This window comes from Dermacentor albipictus, chromosome 8 (genome assembly GCF_038994185.2).
Source record: "Dermacentor albipictus isolate Rhodes 1998 colony chromosome 8, USDA_Dalb.pri_finalv2, whole genome shotgun sequence".
NCBI lineage: Eukaryota > Metazoa > Arthropoda > Arachnida > Ixodida > Ixodidae > Dermacentor > Dermacentor albipictus.
Window position 1 is genome coordinate 52,539,792 of NC_091828.1, and position 13,266 is coordinate 52,553,057.

Below are 13,266 nucleotides of genomic sequence, written 5' to 3' on the forward strand. Positions count from 1 at the left end.
AAAAAACAGAGCCTTAAGAACACATCATTCAGACATCTGTAGTGTAACAATTATTACAACAAACATACATAGTTTGTTGGGGCATGCAAACAGTAATTTTTGAGACACGAATGAACATCAATTACTTTTCGAATAATGAAAAGCCACAATATAACAAAGCAAATAGCTGTTTTTGCCGACTTCTTTTCATTAAAGTTTAACTGTATCTTGACTTTTTTCTCAGCTACAGCGGCTTTATGTCGGTTAGTTCTCGTAAATCCTTTTGCTCTATGTTCCATAACGTGTTAAAAAAAGATCTAGAGAAAATATGCTAACCCCGCAAAAGTGTTTTAGAGACCCTTTAAGAGCAAGCTTCAGCTTGGGGGCTGCCATCTACATACATGGGAAAGGAGATCATTTTTCTTGACAACTACTGCACGAAACCAGATGAAGTTTGTTGCATATAAAAGAAATAGAATGTAGTGACTGTTGGTAGTGAATTTTTGATTTAGGCCATCAATCTTCTAATAACAGTTGTTGAAAATCACGAATTTTCAGAAAACGAAACTATCAAATTTACAACTCTGGTAACTCAGCAATGAAAAATATTGCGATTCTGTAAAATGCTCCAAACAGGACACCTAAAGCGGACAATATTTAGGTATTAAACAAAGCGTTAAAATATGCCACTAATAAATGATTAGGACATCTGCAAAGTCCCTGTATGCAGTATAACAAGTTAGAAAAATATACATTGGTACATCAAATTTGTCTGCTTTGGAAGATCTAGCGTATGCAGTTTACAGAGCTACGACATCTATTCCAGGTGCAGAGTTAAAAATTTATAAAGTTCTTGTTCCAATTCTTTAAGATGAAAAATCTTCGTATATTCCTGTTATAACATTCAGGATTCAAACTAAATTATGCTTCCAGAAGTCACCAGAATTTAGCTTTTTCTCTCAAATGTAACAAATTTCGTCACAATCGGCCCACTGGTTATTTCAGAAAAGCATTTATGCGTTTTACATGTATTTGAATAGGCGGCATCGAAGTTGGGCCCGAGTTAAAGCTTGCTCTCAGGAACATGTGGAAACACTTGTGCTACCTGATGCACTAGAACACTACGTAACATCCTACACGAATGCAGATTTTTATTTCAGACTCGAGTTCAACAAGATTGATAAAATACCCTACAGTATCATGGTGCTGTGCCCTCCAAGTCTGTTCAAGTGATGAGGACCTGAAGCAGGCAATGCAACTATATGGCCGGTGACTTGTATGAATGCACCGGTGTATCTTCAGGGCATTCTTCAACTAGAATGGCTGAAGGCAGAGTGGGCAATGAAATGGCTTCTCGCCTCATGTGTTTCCTAAGGTTGCTCTTTTGTGAGAATCTCCGAGAGCATGAAGGGCACTCATATGGCTTCTCGCCTGTGTGGGTGCGCAGGTGGGCTTTCAGGTGACCCTTGATTGAGAAGCTCCGAGAGCATGAAGGGCACTCATATGGCTTCTCGCCGGTGTGGGTGCGCAGGTGGAGTTTCAGGCTGCCCTTATGTGAGAAGCTCTGAGAGCATGAAGGGCACTGATATGGCTTCTCGCCTGTGTGGGTGCGCAGGTGGAGTTTCAGGCTGCCCTTATGTGAGAAGCTCTGAGAGCATGAAGGGCACTGATATGGCTTCTCGCCTGTGTGGGTGCGCAGGTGGACTTTCAAGTACCACTTGCTTGAGAAGCTCTGAGAGCATGAAGGGCACTGATATGGCTTCTCGCCTGTGTGGGTGCGCAGGTGGACTTTCAAGTACCACTTGCTTGAGAAGCTCTGAGAGCATGAAGGGCACTGATATGGCTTCTCGCCTGTGTGGGTGCGAAGGTGGGCTTTCAGGCTGCCCTTATGTGAGAAGCTCTGAGAGCATGAAGGGCACTGATATGGCTTCTCGCCTGTGTGGGTGCGCAGGTGGACTTTCACGTACCGCTTGCTTGAGAAGCTCTGAGAGCATGAAGGGCACTGATATGGCTTCTCGCCTGAGTGGGTGAGCAGGTGAGCTTTCAGGTTGCCCGGTAGTGAGAAGCTTCGAGAGCACGAAGGGCAGTCAAATGGCTTCTCACCTGTGTGAGTCCGCAGGTGGTTTTTCAAGTGTTGTTTTCCTGAGAAGCTCCGAGAGCATGAAGGGCACTGATATGGCTTCTCGCCTGTGTGGATGCGCAGGTGGCATTTCAGGTCGCTCTTCTGTGAGAAGCTCCTAGTGCATGAAGGGCACTGATATGGCTTCTCGCCTGTGTGGGTGCGCAGGTGGAATTTCAGGATGCTCTTCTGTGAGAAGCTCCGAGAGCATGAAGGGCACTCAAATGGCTTCTCACCTGTGTGGGTGCGCAGGTGCGCTTTCAGGTGGGGCTTTCGTGAGAAGCTCCGAGAGCATGAAGGGCAGTCAAATGGCTTCTCGCCTGTGTGGGTGCGAAGGTGGGCTTTCAGGCTGCCCTTTTCTGAGAAACTCCGAGAGCATGAAGGGCAGTCAAATGGCCTCTCGCCTGTGTGAGTCCGCAAATGGACATTCAGATAACACTTGTGTGAGAAGCTCCGAGAGCATAAAGGGCAATGAAATGGCTTCTCGCCAGTATGGATGCTGGCATGTGCCTCCAGAAGAAATAGCTCATCAGCCACATAGTCACATAGCTGACATCGGTGGATGCATCCTTGCTTTGAGTCTTCACATTTGGCAGTTGACGCAGAAATTGAAGGCCTCGATGCTGCAGAAATAAAAAAGTAAATAAGAGTTTTTAGGAAATGCCAAAAAAGAACACATGCTAACTTTAATGACAAGCTATCTTTTTCATTTTATTTGGGAGATCTTCAGGGTGACCTTAAGTATGATGAAACAAAGAACTAATGGTCATTTTTATTTACTCAATATTTCTGCATTTTAATGCTTCATGATGACCCTGTTTGTGAAGTCCACTTATAAAAGGGATTTTTCAGAAAGCTAAGAATTACAAAGTGACAGAATGTGGAGTGCTTAACTACTCTATACTATGACCCTTAGAGAACACTTCAAAAATGCTTTGACCAAGTCTGCTCTCATATCCTCAATGATCACTTGACGCCCAGTAATCACATTAGGCACTTGCAAAATTTATGATTCGCTGACACAACCAATTTGTTTTATACGAGACTTCATCAGCGAGTTTCTTCTTGACCACACATTGAACATTGCCAATGTTATCGTAAGTCGAGATTGCAAGGAGCAGGCTAGGAAATTCCGCAGTTTTCCTCACATAACCTGCCAACACCTACTACCCACATCCTCTTTCAGAACAGCCCAGAAAGAAAAAAAGAATAATATGCGTCTATAACCCACGGTAACAACTGCATACGCAACCCCTAGATATTTACAAAACAGCATCCATTTGGGGATAAACCACTTGTGCGTGTGGTATATTCAGCCAATGACCCTGCTTTCCTGTTTCCAGAGACGGGAGCTGGGCCGTTGAGCACGGCTTATCGTGACCTAAGTTCAACTTTGCTAGCACCATGTGCACTATTCACTAACTACTAAATGCAAAATGGCGACCCACACAGAGGAGGAAAATGACCGACCGTGCACGAGAGAAGGGAGCTTCAACACAAAGGGGTGGAAAAAGAGTGGGATTCCCCAGGAGATAGCAAAAGTGTGAGCACTCGAGAACCTTGCCCTGAAGTGTGGCTTTGGGGCTGTGCACGCTGTGTTGTCATGGAGTAAAACTTCAAATACTAATTCCAGTAGTTCATACCCCGATCCTGACCTTACAGTAAATTTTTCACGATGTTTGGTGCGGCATAGAGGTGCAAAAATACGGCAACTTCTTTTGGAGTGCGCTCTGCACCTTGTGCCCTGCCATCACAAAATATTGGCAAATGATTGCTGGAACCGACAAGGAATGGTATGCTCCCTTTGCAAAGCGCAGTGCATTTTAACACACTAGTGGGTGAAGGTACTGTATTATGTGCGAATGGAGGCACCAAGCACCATCGGGGGCTCCGAAAGAATGACACACACACTAGTTTCATATCGCGCCCAACTTACCCCTCGGTTGCAGTGAGGCTGGTTATATATATATATATATAAATATATATATATATATGTGTGTATATATATACATATACATATATATATCATTTAACAGGCATGTTCGTCTCAGCAACATGGGCACGGCGTTTGGAAAAGGGCCACTAACACAAGGCAGCCAGATTGAAAAACTGAGTGAGACACACACACGAACGTCAACTTCTTCCTCCGTGCTGGCACAGAACTGGCGCCGAAGTGCCCCGTACAACACACTTTGGAACGGGGCGGTGGGTTGCGCCACCAACCTTTTGCTATTTTAATGCCCAATGTCCTACCTATGAATTCCAATAAACAAACTTCATGAAACTCTATTGTGAACATTGCTTTGTACGCCCTTGTTTCTAGTTTACCTAACTTTTTTGAAGCTTCAAGTCGCCTTTTACTAATCTTCATTGCGGACATGGTTATTTTCACCATGCTCTTGATGAACCCAAGGGCTTCAAAGACGCTTGTGATTCCTAAATCGACCGCTGGGCAGATATCTTCACATTCTAATATACCATGCTCCATTGCTCCATTCCTCTCCTTGCTCCCCTCACCAGCGGCACCTCCGCTCCTTGCTCCGGAGGAAAGGAGGCGGTGGGTTGCACCACCAAGCTCTTGCTACTATACTGCTTAATATTCTATCTAGGTTAAAAAAGAAAAAAAAACGATTTCCCACAACCAAATTCTCTGACCCCCTATTGTGAACTGCGCTTTTGTACGTCTCCGTTTTTTGTCGTTTCCCTACTTTTCTTCCACCAATTTTCCTACCACCTCTTACTAATCTCTATTGCGGACGTGTGTACTTTTCACTTGCTCTCGCTGAACCCAAGGGCTTCAAGGCCAGTGGTGGCTACGTCAACCGCTGGGAAGATGTCTTCACATTCAAACACTAAAAAACACGCTCTATCGTTTCCCTACTGTACCGCAGCAAGCACATGCTTCTTCTTCCTTCTTATATCTCACTTTATAAGTGCGTGTTCCAAGGCATTCTGATCTCGCTTTAAAATGTAATGAGCTTCCCTTTGAGTTATCATAAATTGTTTCTTTTCTGATTTAGTTTTTTCCTCTTACGCAGTTACTCATGGTAGGTTTCTTTTTTTCATTGCCGCCACCCATGAGATTATTTCAGCCTCTGACTTTTCGTTTGATGTTCTTTGTTGCTGTGTTGCTCACCACACAGGCCGCATACTTGCTGGTAAGCTTCCTTGTTCTTTGCCTCCACTATGCATGAATGTTATTCTTGTACAAACACCTGAACACTCTCCCAGTCTATTCACTTTATTCTATATTCCTCAGTCGTTATTCATGATTAATTTGTCTGTGAGCTTCCCTCACCTCAAAACTTCTGCAGCCCATATCACTCTGGATAGCTTCATTTATAGTCTTCCCGTGAGTGCCCAATGCGAGGCGTCCTGCTCACCTTTGGTTTCAGTCGAGTCCCAATTGTATCCCTGATTTCAAGCAAACAAGCGCATTTCGAAATGTAAGTCTTGGAACCATTAGATCTTTCCACATACCCCAAAGCAGCTCGCACCTATTGTATCTCCCTAGTGCTCTGTGTTTCATTATGGCCGCATTTCTCTTCCCCTTAACTTTATTCTTTTTTCCTGTGTCTCCATATATTTATTGCCTTAATTTATCTGTATACCAAGGTGTTTATATTCTTTTACGCAAATGTTTCCTGGCGCTGTATTGTCACTGTGTGTTCGCTGTTTTCAATTAATACCATTGCACCTCATTTTTTAACACTACATTTCAGACCTAACTTATGGCCTTCCTGTCCACAGAATTAGCCAGACAATGCATGTCACTATGCGTGTTAGCTAGCAACACAATGTCGTCCGCATAAAATAAACCTGGAAGCTGCTGCTCTACTACTGTACCGGCCTGTTTGTATGAGAGATTTAACCTAATATTACTTCCTTCTAGCCCCTTTCCCTCCTCACCATGAACATCATAAACAGCAGTGGGGATAACGGCCACCCCCGCCTCAGTCACTTGTTGATATCAACCTTCTCCTCGCTCCTCATCCCTTCCCATTCATCGCAAACTGTATTTTCTAGGTAAATACTGTGATAAGCTGTAGACAGTCGTCGCCTATGCCTTCCTTTTTTGGGGCTCAACCGGCACCCCGCGTGCGATCATTCTGAATATGCTGGCTCGAGGCTTGTTTGGAACCGCTGGTCGCTTCAATTGGATTGGTGTCGCAGCTAGGTGGCATGAGCCGCCACCCGATTTCAAGGGTTAAGCCTTATCCATCCATCTATCGTGAACGGTTACCATTGCCACTTGTGTGCAGCCTGCTTGTCTCCCGGGATATTCTCGCCTTTCGGAAGTGAATTTTTGCTGTCTGTTTTCGACACTATGGCCTCGCCTCATGCCTCTCCGCCAAACTTTGCAAAGAAAAAACGCGGTAACTACACCCACCTTAACTTTGGAAAAGAAAGCTGCGATCATTGAACTCATGGAGAAAGGACGGACGCAAGCTGACGTGGCGAAGCAGTTCCAGCTGTCCAAGTGAGCAGTTTCAGATTACATCCGCAAAAAGAGCAAGATATTGCCTGCCTTCGAGAATTCACTCGAAAGAGAAAAAAAACGGACCGCAAGGGTGAACATCTGCAGCTGGAAGACGCATTTAAATTGTGGCTTAAAGGGGTCCTGACAAAGAATATCCCAGTTTCTGGTGACACGCTTAAACAGAAGGCCATAGATCTCGCCATCAAGATTAACATAGAGAACTTCAAGTTCACTGACGGATGGCTCCGCAGCTTTAAGAAAAGGCATGGAGTATCCTTTAAGAAGATGTGCGGTGACAGTTGAGCCGTCAAACAGGCTGTGGTGGCAGAATACTGCAGCAATGATTTGATCTTTGTCCTGCAAAACTACAGCCCTGAGGACATTTTTAATTGCGATGAAACGGTTTTATTCTTTAGGATGCTGCTGGACCGTTTGCTGCATTTCTCAGGTGATCCAAGTACCGGAGGGCGGCACAGCAAAGAAATAATTACAGTTATGGTCGGTGCGAACGCGACCGGTACCGAGAAAATTCCACTTCTTGTGATTGGAAAGTCGCAAAACCACAGGTGCTTCAAGGGCCCCAGAAACCTGATAGTATGGTACATGAGAAATTTAAAGGCATGGATTACGCAATCATCATTCGAGGGTTACCTGCGCCGCATGGACGGAATGTTTCGATCCCAGCAATGCCAAGTGGTGAATTTTGTCGACAAATGTGCAGCCCATGGTGCTGTAGACAACCTCCAGGCCATCCGACTGGAATTTTTGCCGCCGAATACCACGAGTGTGCTACACCCCATGGGCCAGCGCGAGATACAAAATCTTAAAAGCGCTCTACCGAGCCAGTCTGCTTCGCCGCACAATCCTGTGCATCGACAACGAAAAAGTGCACACCGTGAACCTCTTCACGGCAGTCTGCATGCTTGCCGATTCGTGGAAGGCCGCTCAGCCAGCAACGATAGCAAATAGGCACGCTGGATTTTGTGCTGCTGAACCTTGAATTGTGCGCAGAGCCTACTCACCACGAGATCGTGACACAGGTGCTTACGTTTCAAAGTGATTCTGGATCCGATGCTTCAGCTGTCCTCAACCAACGACATCGGACATTAACAGTGCACGGATGTTGCTGTCAAATGTGTACGACGAGAGGTCGACCCTCGCGAAAATACAAGCGGATGTTGTCACAAGCAGGTGAAAAATGAGGCAAGGCACAGTCCGTAACTATGTCAAGGTTGATTCGCAAATATAAAGTTCACTTTTCCTATTCACAAGTTTTTTCGGACTGTTACATTTTTCTCATCCCAATGTAGTCTGAGAAATCGGTCGGTGACTAATATAACTGAGTGCAGCATTTCGACAATATTTCACATATTGCTGTAGTTATTCGCAATATACATATATATATGTATATATATATATATATATATATATATATATATATGCTTTCCCCCCACTCAATGAGACATAGTTGGTATACCACTTTTACCACTTCCATCCTGCTGGTGTCGGTGATGTTTGCGGCAGATGGACGTGTTTTTCCAGGGCCCCGTGGCATCAACGAAAACATGGCGAGTTTTTTGTACATGCTTTGAGCTTGCTTCTGATTTTTTAGCCTTTAAATAGTAATTGACTAGTTTTATTTTTGTGTATTTATGTGTGTGAGTGTGGTTTGTGCATATTTAGTTCTGCCGGATAGCCACAGCATCCATTTACGAAACGTGTTTCAACACGTGCAACCGTTTTGGGACGTTAGCCTTTGTAGCTTTTAAATAGTAGTTTGGAAGTCGCAATACCATTAGCTATTAGTGGTTGCAGTCTGTGTGCATTGGTATCGGTAGTACTGCTTTGGTAGGACAGTGAGGGCGTGTTTGAACACGTGTGAATACGTGTCGTACCTTAAGTCTGTGTGGCATTCATTGCTTTTAAATCATTGGTGATAACAACTTTGCAGCATTTTAAGGATCTAGATTCTGTGCGTACAGGCCTCTGCTAGAAGGCACATGCTCTGAAAGCTTCGGTGCTTGTATTAGAAAAAGCAAAGTGCAACACATGGCAAGAAAGATGGTAAAACGTGCAGCGTACAGGAAGTCCCCCAAGGTAGACAAGGGGCCGGATAAGAACAGGGAGGAAATCAAGTCAATCGCCTGATACTGTGATGTCAATGCTAGGCTGAACAAAATGGAGGCTTTCCAAGATGAGCTTGAGAAACAGGTCAAAGAGCTGGAGCGTGATGGACAGAAGGTGGTGGAAAAAAGGCCAAGCCGCCGAAGAAAAGCTGTACAGGGCCGCCATCATGAAGGAGAATGGTCGCGACAATGCAAAGCAGTCTGCCAACATGACAGGAGAGGGAGTGTCAACAAAGCACGTGGAAGGTATGCAAAGTAGGGCGCGAGTACCTGGAAAGAGCTTCACCTATCTTGATGTGACCACAAATGAAAAGCAGGAACGCAGAGGTCAATGGCCCTTGTCAAGTCCAAACCACACGGAAACTTTCCCCTTCCCACTTTCAATAATGTTTACCACCACCACGACCACAAAAGCATGACAAAGGGAAGCAGGGAGAGGCCTCGGCAGTAGGAGAGAGTGAAAGGATGATTATCGCCGGCGACTCAAACCTGGCTAGGTGCTCAGAGGCAACTGTAGAGAGGGTGAAAGCTGAAGAAAGAGTGGCGGTAGGAATATTTCCAAGAGTGGCATTAGTAGACACTGCCATGGAGCAAGCAAAAGCAAAGCTTGAGGGAATAGCCCACGGACGCGACCTTGTCGTAGTCACAGGTGGGCTAACTAACGTCCCAAACAAAAAAGACAGGACTAGCCCAGCCGTTGGCGAAGGAGGCAAACAACTTCCGTGAGCTGTCGCCACAGGTGCAGATCGTGGTGTGCACAGTGCCGGATGTGCCTGTACCTGACAGTAACGTACAAAGAGCCATAGTGGCTACTAATGAGGCTATATGGACTTTGAGCCGAGAGAAAGGTTTCGACGTTGTACTGGATGTCTACAAAGTTGACATCTCCAAATTCCCTGAGTTTCCAGGTTTTCCCTGAGTGCCTTTGCAAGATTCCCAGAGTGATGCAGAACTATGTTTTATGTCAAGACAAGCTGAAACCATATCACTTGACACTGTCACTCTCTAGTAAGCATATGAAAATTTTTTAAAGAACGACTTAATTAAGTTTGAATACTTAGGAGTAGTGTTTATGTAATGCAAAAAGAGAATACCCGGGAGGGGTTAGTAAAAAGCACAGCAAATGAAACGTCTGTGAAAAAAATTGCAAATCAAGTCGAACATTCTCAAATATGGATGAAAAGGAGATGCATAGAGAAGCAAATATTTTCGAATATGAGTTATTTCTATCAATTGATAGCAAGCTCTGTGGTATGAGGCCCGAACTTTATCACAATTTCGATTCTCTCTCAACAGCTCGTAAGTCAACCTCAACTGTTCTAAAATACTCTCAGCCCACGCATGACGCCTAAGTGTTGTGTTTCACTGCTTTAAAGAGTTTATTTTGGCTTGGATGAGGGACACCTGCATCTCAGAAACAGCCAACAATGTTTTTTGAGCTCAAGCTCCTTCAAAACAGCGGAAGCACGCTTCCTTTCCCGTTCTTTCCTCACTGCATAGGTCCTTTCTGTTCTTGTCCTCATTCCGCCACTCGTTCGCCCTACAGACCATTTGAAGCATCATCTTGGTCAATTGCACAGTCCACGTCCGATTTTCCGAACTCCCTAGGGGCCGGCAAAACGTTCGAAAAATTGGCCAGTTGGAAAAAATAAATGCATATCATTTACTGCCCTTAATGGCTCAAACCACCATAGGCACATTCAAAAACGCTCTGAAGGCCTGTCGGTACACGTATTAGGCTTATCGGTGCTCGTACTGTGACAGGGGAGACCGGGTGCAAGCGCGTATAATTCAGGAATACATACTGTGTCCGGTGGCATAGCCGCTTCCCACGCTTGTTATGCTTCACTGCAATACTTTTACGTATGCTTCACCAAGTAACGTTTCCGTACGGAGGCGAAGCTGACTCTCGGGAACCGGCACATGCCGGCATTATGCAACGCACTGTGCTTTCCAAGCTTCTAAGCTAATCGCGAAGACCACAAAGGCAGAGTCCGTGCCATTGCTGATAGCAGCGAATTCTTTCAATAAGAAACATGGCACCCAATGGCAAGAAGCTTCATAACGAACGTCGAAGCAGCTAGGCCTAGCGTGGCTGCAGTGGTGGCTACGGCTGCCAGCGGATCTGCATGCGAGAGCGCTGGCACGAGGCGGCGAGGTAATCAAAATGGCAGCGGTGGTGGCTTCGATTAACGCCGTTTCGGACCTGGGGTTAAAGCAAAACGTCCGGAAAATCGGACGTCGAAGAGTTCTTGCGTCCGAAATTTTTGACGTTCTGATACATTGACACTATGGGCTACGTGGTGGTGCCGCGAATCCATCCGAATTATCGGGAATCCTGAAGGTCGGTTGTTGACGGTACACTGGCAACTCCTCCAGCCGACGGCAGACAATGACGATTCATTACGATTCCTGTCTGTTACTCGCGCCAGCATTACCATGACTTTCGACCCTTTCAATAATATTACAGCAAATTTTCCATGATAGAGGCACAAATTCCCAGAGTTTTTCCAGACTACTCAAAATCCCTGAGAATTCCTGGTTTTCCAGGTTGGTAGACACCCTGTTGTAAAGTAAACAGGGAAGTGAAAAGGTGTGGTGGTTTCTAACGAAAGGGGGTCTACTTCAACCACAGGCATGGACGAGAAGTGAACTGGTGACCTGCTGGTCGTGCGGTTGCTTGCTTAAGGGGCCCACGGACGATCAGGAGGCCAGTGTAAGTAGTGATGAGGAAGGTCCCCCTAAAGAAACCTCGGAATAGCATGATTGTAAAATAAAAGCAAAAGGAGGAAAATAAGAAAGAGAGCTCGCCATGCAAAGGCTACATAAACATGCAGGTCGGCAGAAGAAAGGAGACGTGGGAAGAGAGTGAGGAGCAGTTAAATAAGGAATGAATAGGGGTGTATTCGGTTTCAGAAACACACCAATTAGAGAATCGAAAGAGCCGCCAGTGATTGAGAATTATGTTTGGGAAGGGTGCAATTGAAATAAATCTGAAAGAAAGGGAGAGGCAGTCGGAACACTCATCGATCAGGGAGCCAAATGGAAAATAATAAATTCAAGATGTCAAGAGCATCTAAGTTTGTCATGTACAATGAGGGGAAAGAAAACTTAGCTGCAGGCGTAACGTACTTGTGGATTGTAAATAATTGCAGAGAGAAGAATCAAGAGTTAGTGGAATGTCTAAATGCCGATATCAAGGATTTCGGGAATGGTGCCGAAATTATTCCATTAGGTGACATGAATGCCCACATACAGGATCTATATGGCTATACCAACAACAATGGGAAGTCAATGCTAGATCTTTGTAAGCAACATAACCTCGTTATCATGATTATAGGCCTAAGTATGACAGGCAGACCACGTGGGAAGTGGAAAACCGCCATTCGGCAATTGATTACAACCGGATGATAGAAGGAATTCATGATTAGTTGAGAGAAATGGTCATTGACGAGGAAGGGTATAGTAGCATAGGCAGCGACAGTAAACGCGTTATTTTCAAGGTGGTTAGTTAATTCGGGTTTAATGGCGCAAGCGCGACTAAGGCCATGCTGCGCAAAAAAAAACAAGATATTGTTACGTCTGATAAAACACAGATGATAGAGGCTATATACAGGGAATTTACACAGGAGCCAGATAACCAGGCAGACACTCGCCCGTGCCAAGGGCACAGACCCACTTCGTCGTCGTTGATATCGTAATACTACCCCCCGGCGGCAAAAGCGCCGTCACGGTGCCGTTAAACATCCAAGGGGCGCGGAGAGTCGAAGGTTTTGAGTCGGGCGACATGGACAATGTCAGTGGTTGTCACAGCGGAGGACGTGCGGACGTAGTGGGCGTGTCTAGAGCGATTTCGTAGGTGACATCAGTTACTTGGCGAAGCACCCGATATGGGCCTGTGCAGCAGGAAAGCAGTTTTTAACAAAGGCCAACTTTACGCGATGGTGACCAAAGCAACACGAGGGCGCCGGGCACAAAATCGACATCAGGATGACGGAAGTCGTAGCGTTGCTTTTGTTTGCCTTGAGAGACTTGTCAGGTGCGCGCAAGTTGGCGAGCATGGTCAGCATGGGCGATAACATCACGGGCATAAGCGCTAGTTGAACCTGTGATGGACGGAAGCACAGTGTTCAGTGGTAGCGTCGGTTCACGGCTATACAAGAGGTAAAAAGGCGAAAAGCCAGCAGTTTCGAGACGGGAAGAGTTATACGCAAATGTAATGCGAGGTAGAGCCTCGTCCCAGTCACTGTGGTCGTCTCAAGCGTATTTAGATAGCATGTCTGTAAGGGTGCGGTTCAAACGCTCACTGTGGCCGTTCGTTTGAGGGTGGTAGGAGGTGGTAAAATTATGCTGTATTGAGCAGGCACGCATGATGTCATCAATGACTTTGGCTAAGAACGTACGGCCACGGTCTGTTAGCAATTGATGCGGAGCCCCATGAATCAAAATGATATCATGCAGGAGGAAGTCCGCAACATCAGTTGCGCAACTGGACAGTAGAGCGCGGGCTACGGCGTAGCGGGTCGCGTAGTCCGCCGCGACGGTAACCCACTTGTTTCCTG

General features: G+C 45.6%; 1 protein-coding gene across 16 annotated transcripts in view; it reads right to left on the reverse strand.

Annotated features, from left to right (window-relative positions):
- Positions 1-280: 280 nt before the first annotated feature.
- Positions 281-13,266, reverse strand: part of LOC139048782 (zinc finger protein 84-like) — a 208,407-nt gene continuing 195,421 nt past the window's right edge. For all 16 annotated transcript variants that reach the window (XM_070523407.1, XM_070523408.1, XM_070523411.1 and 13 more), the window contains one exon: positions 281-2,721. In XM_070523407.1, the coding sequence (XP_070379508.1) occupies positions 1,238-2,721 (1,484 nt within the window). In that variant the 3' untranslated portion in view covers positions 281-1,237. The remainder of the gene's footprint in view (positions 2,722-13,266) is intronic.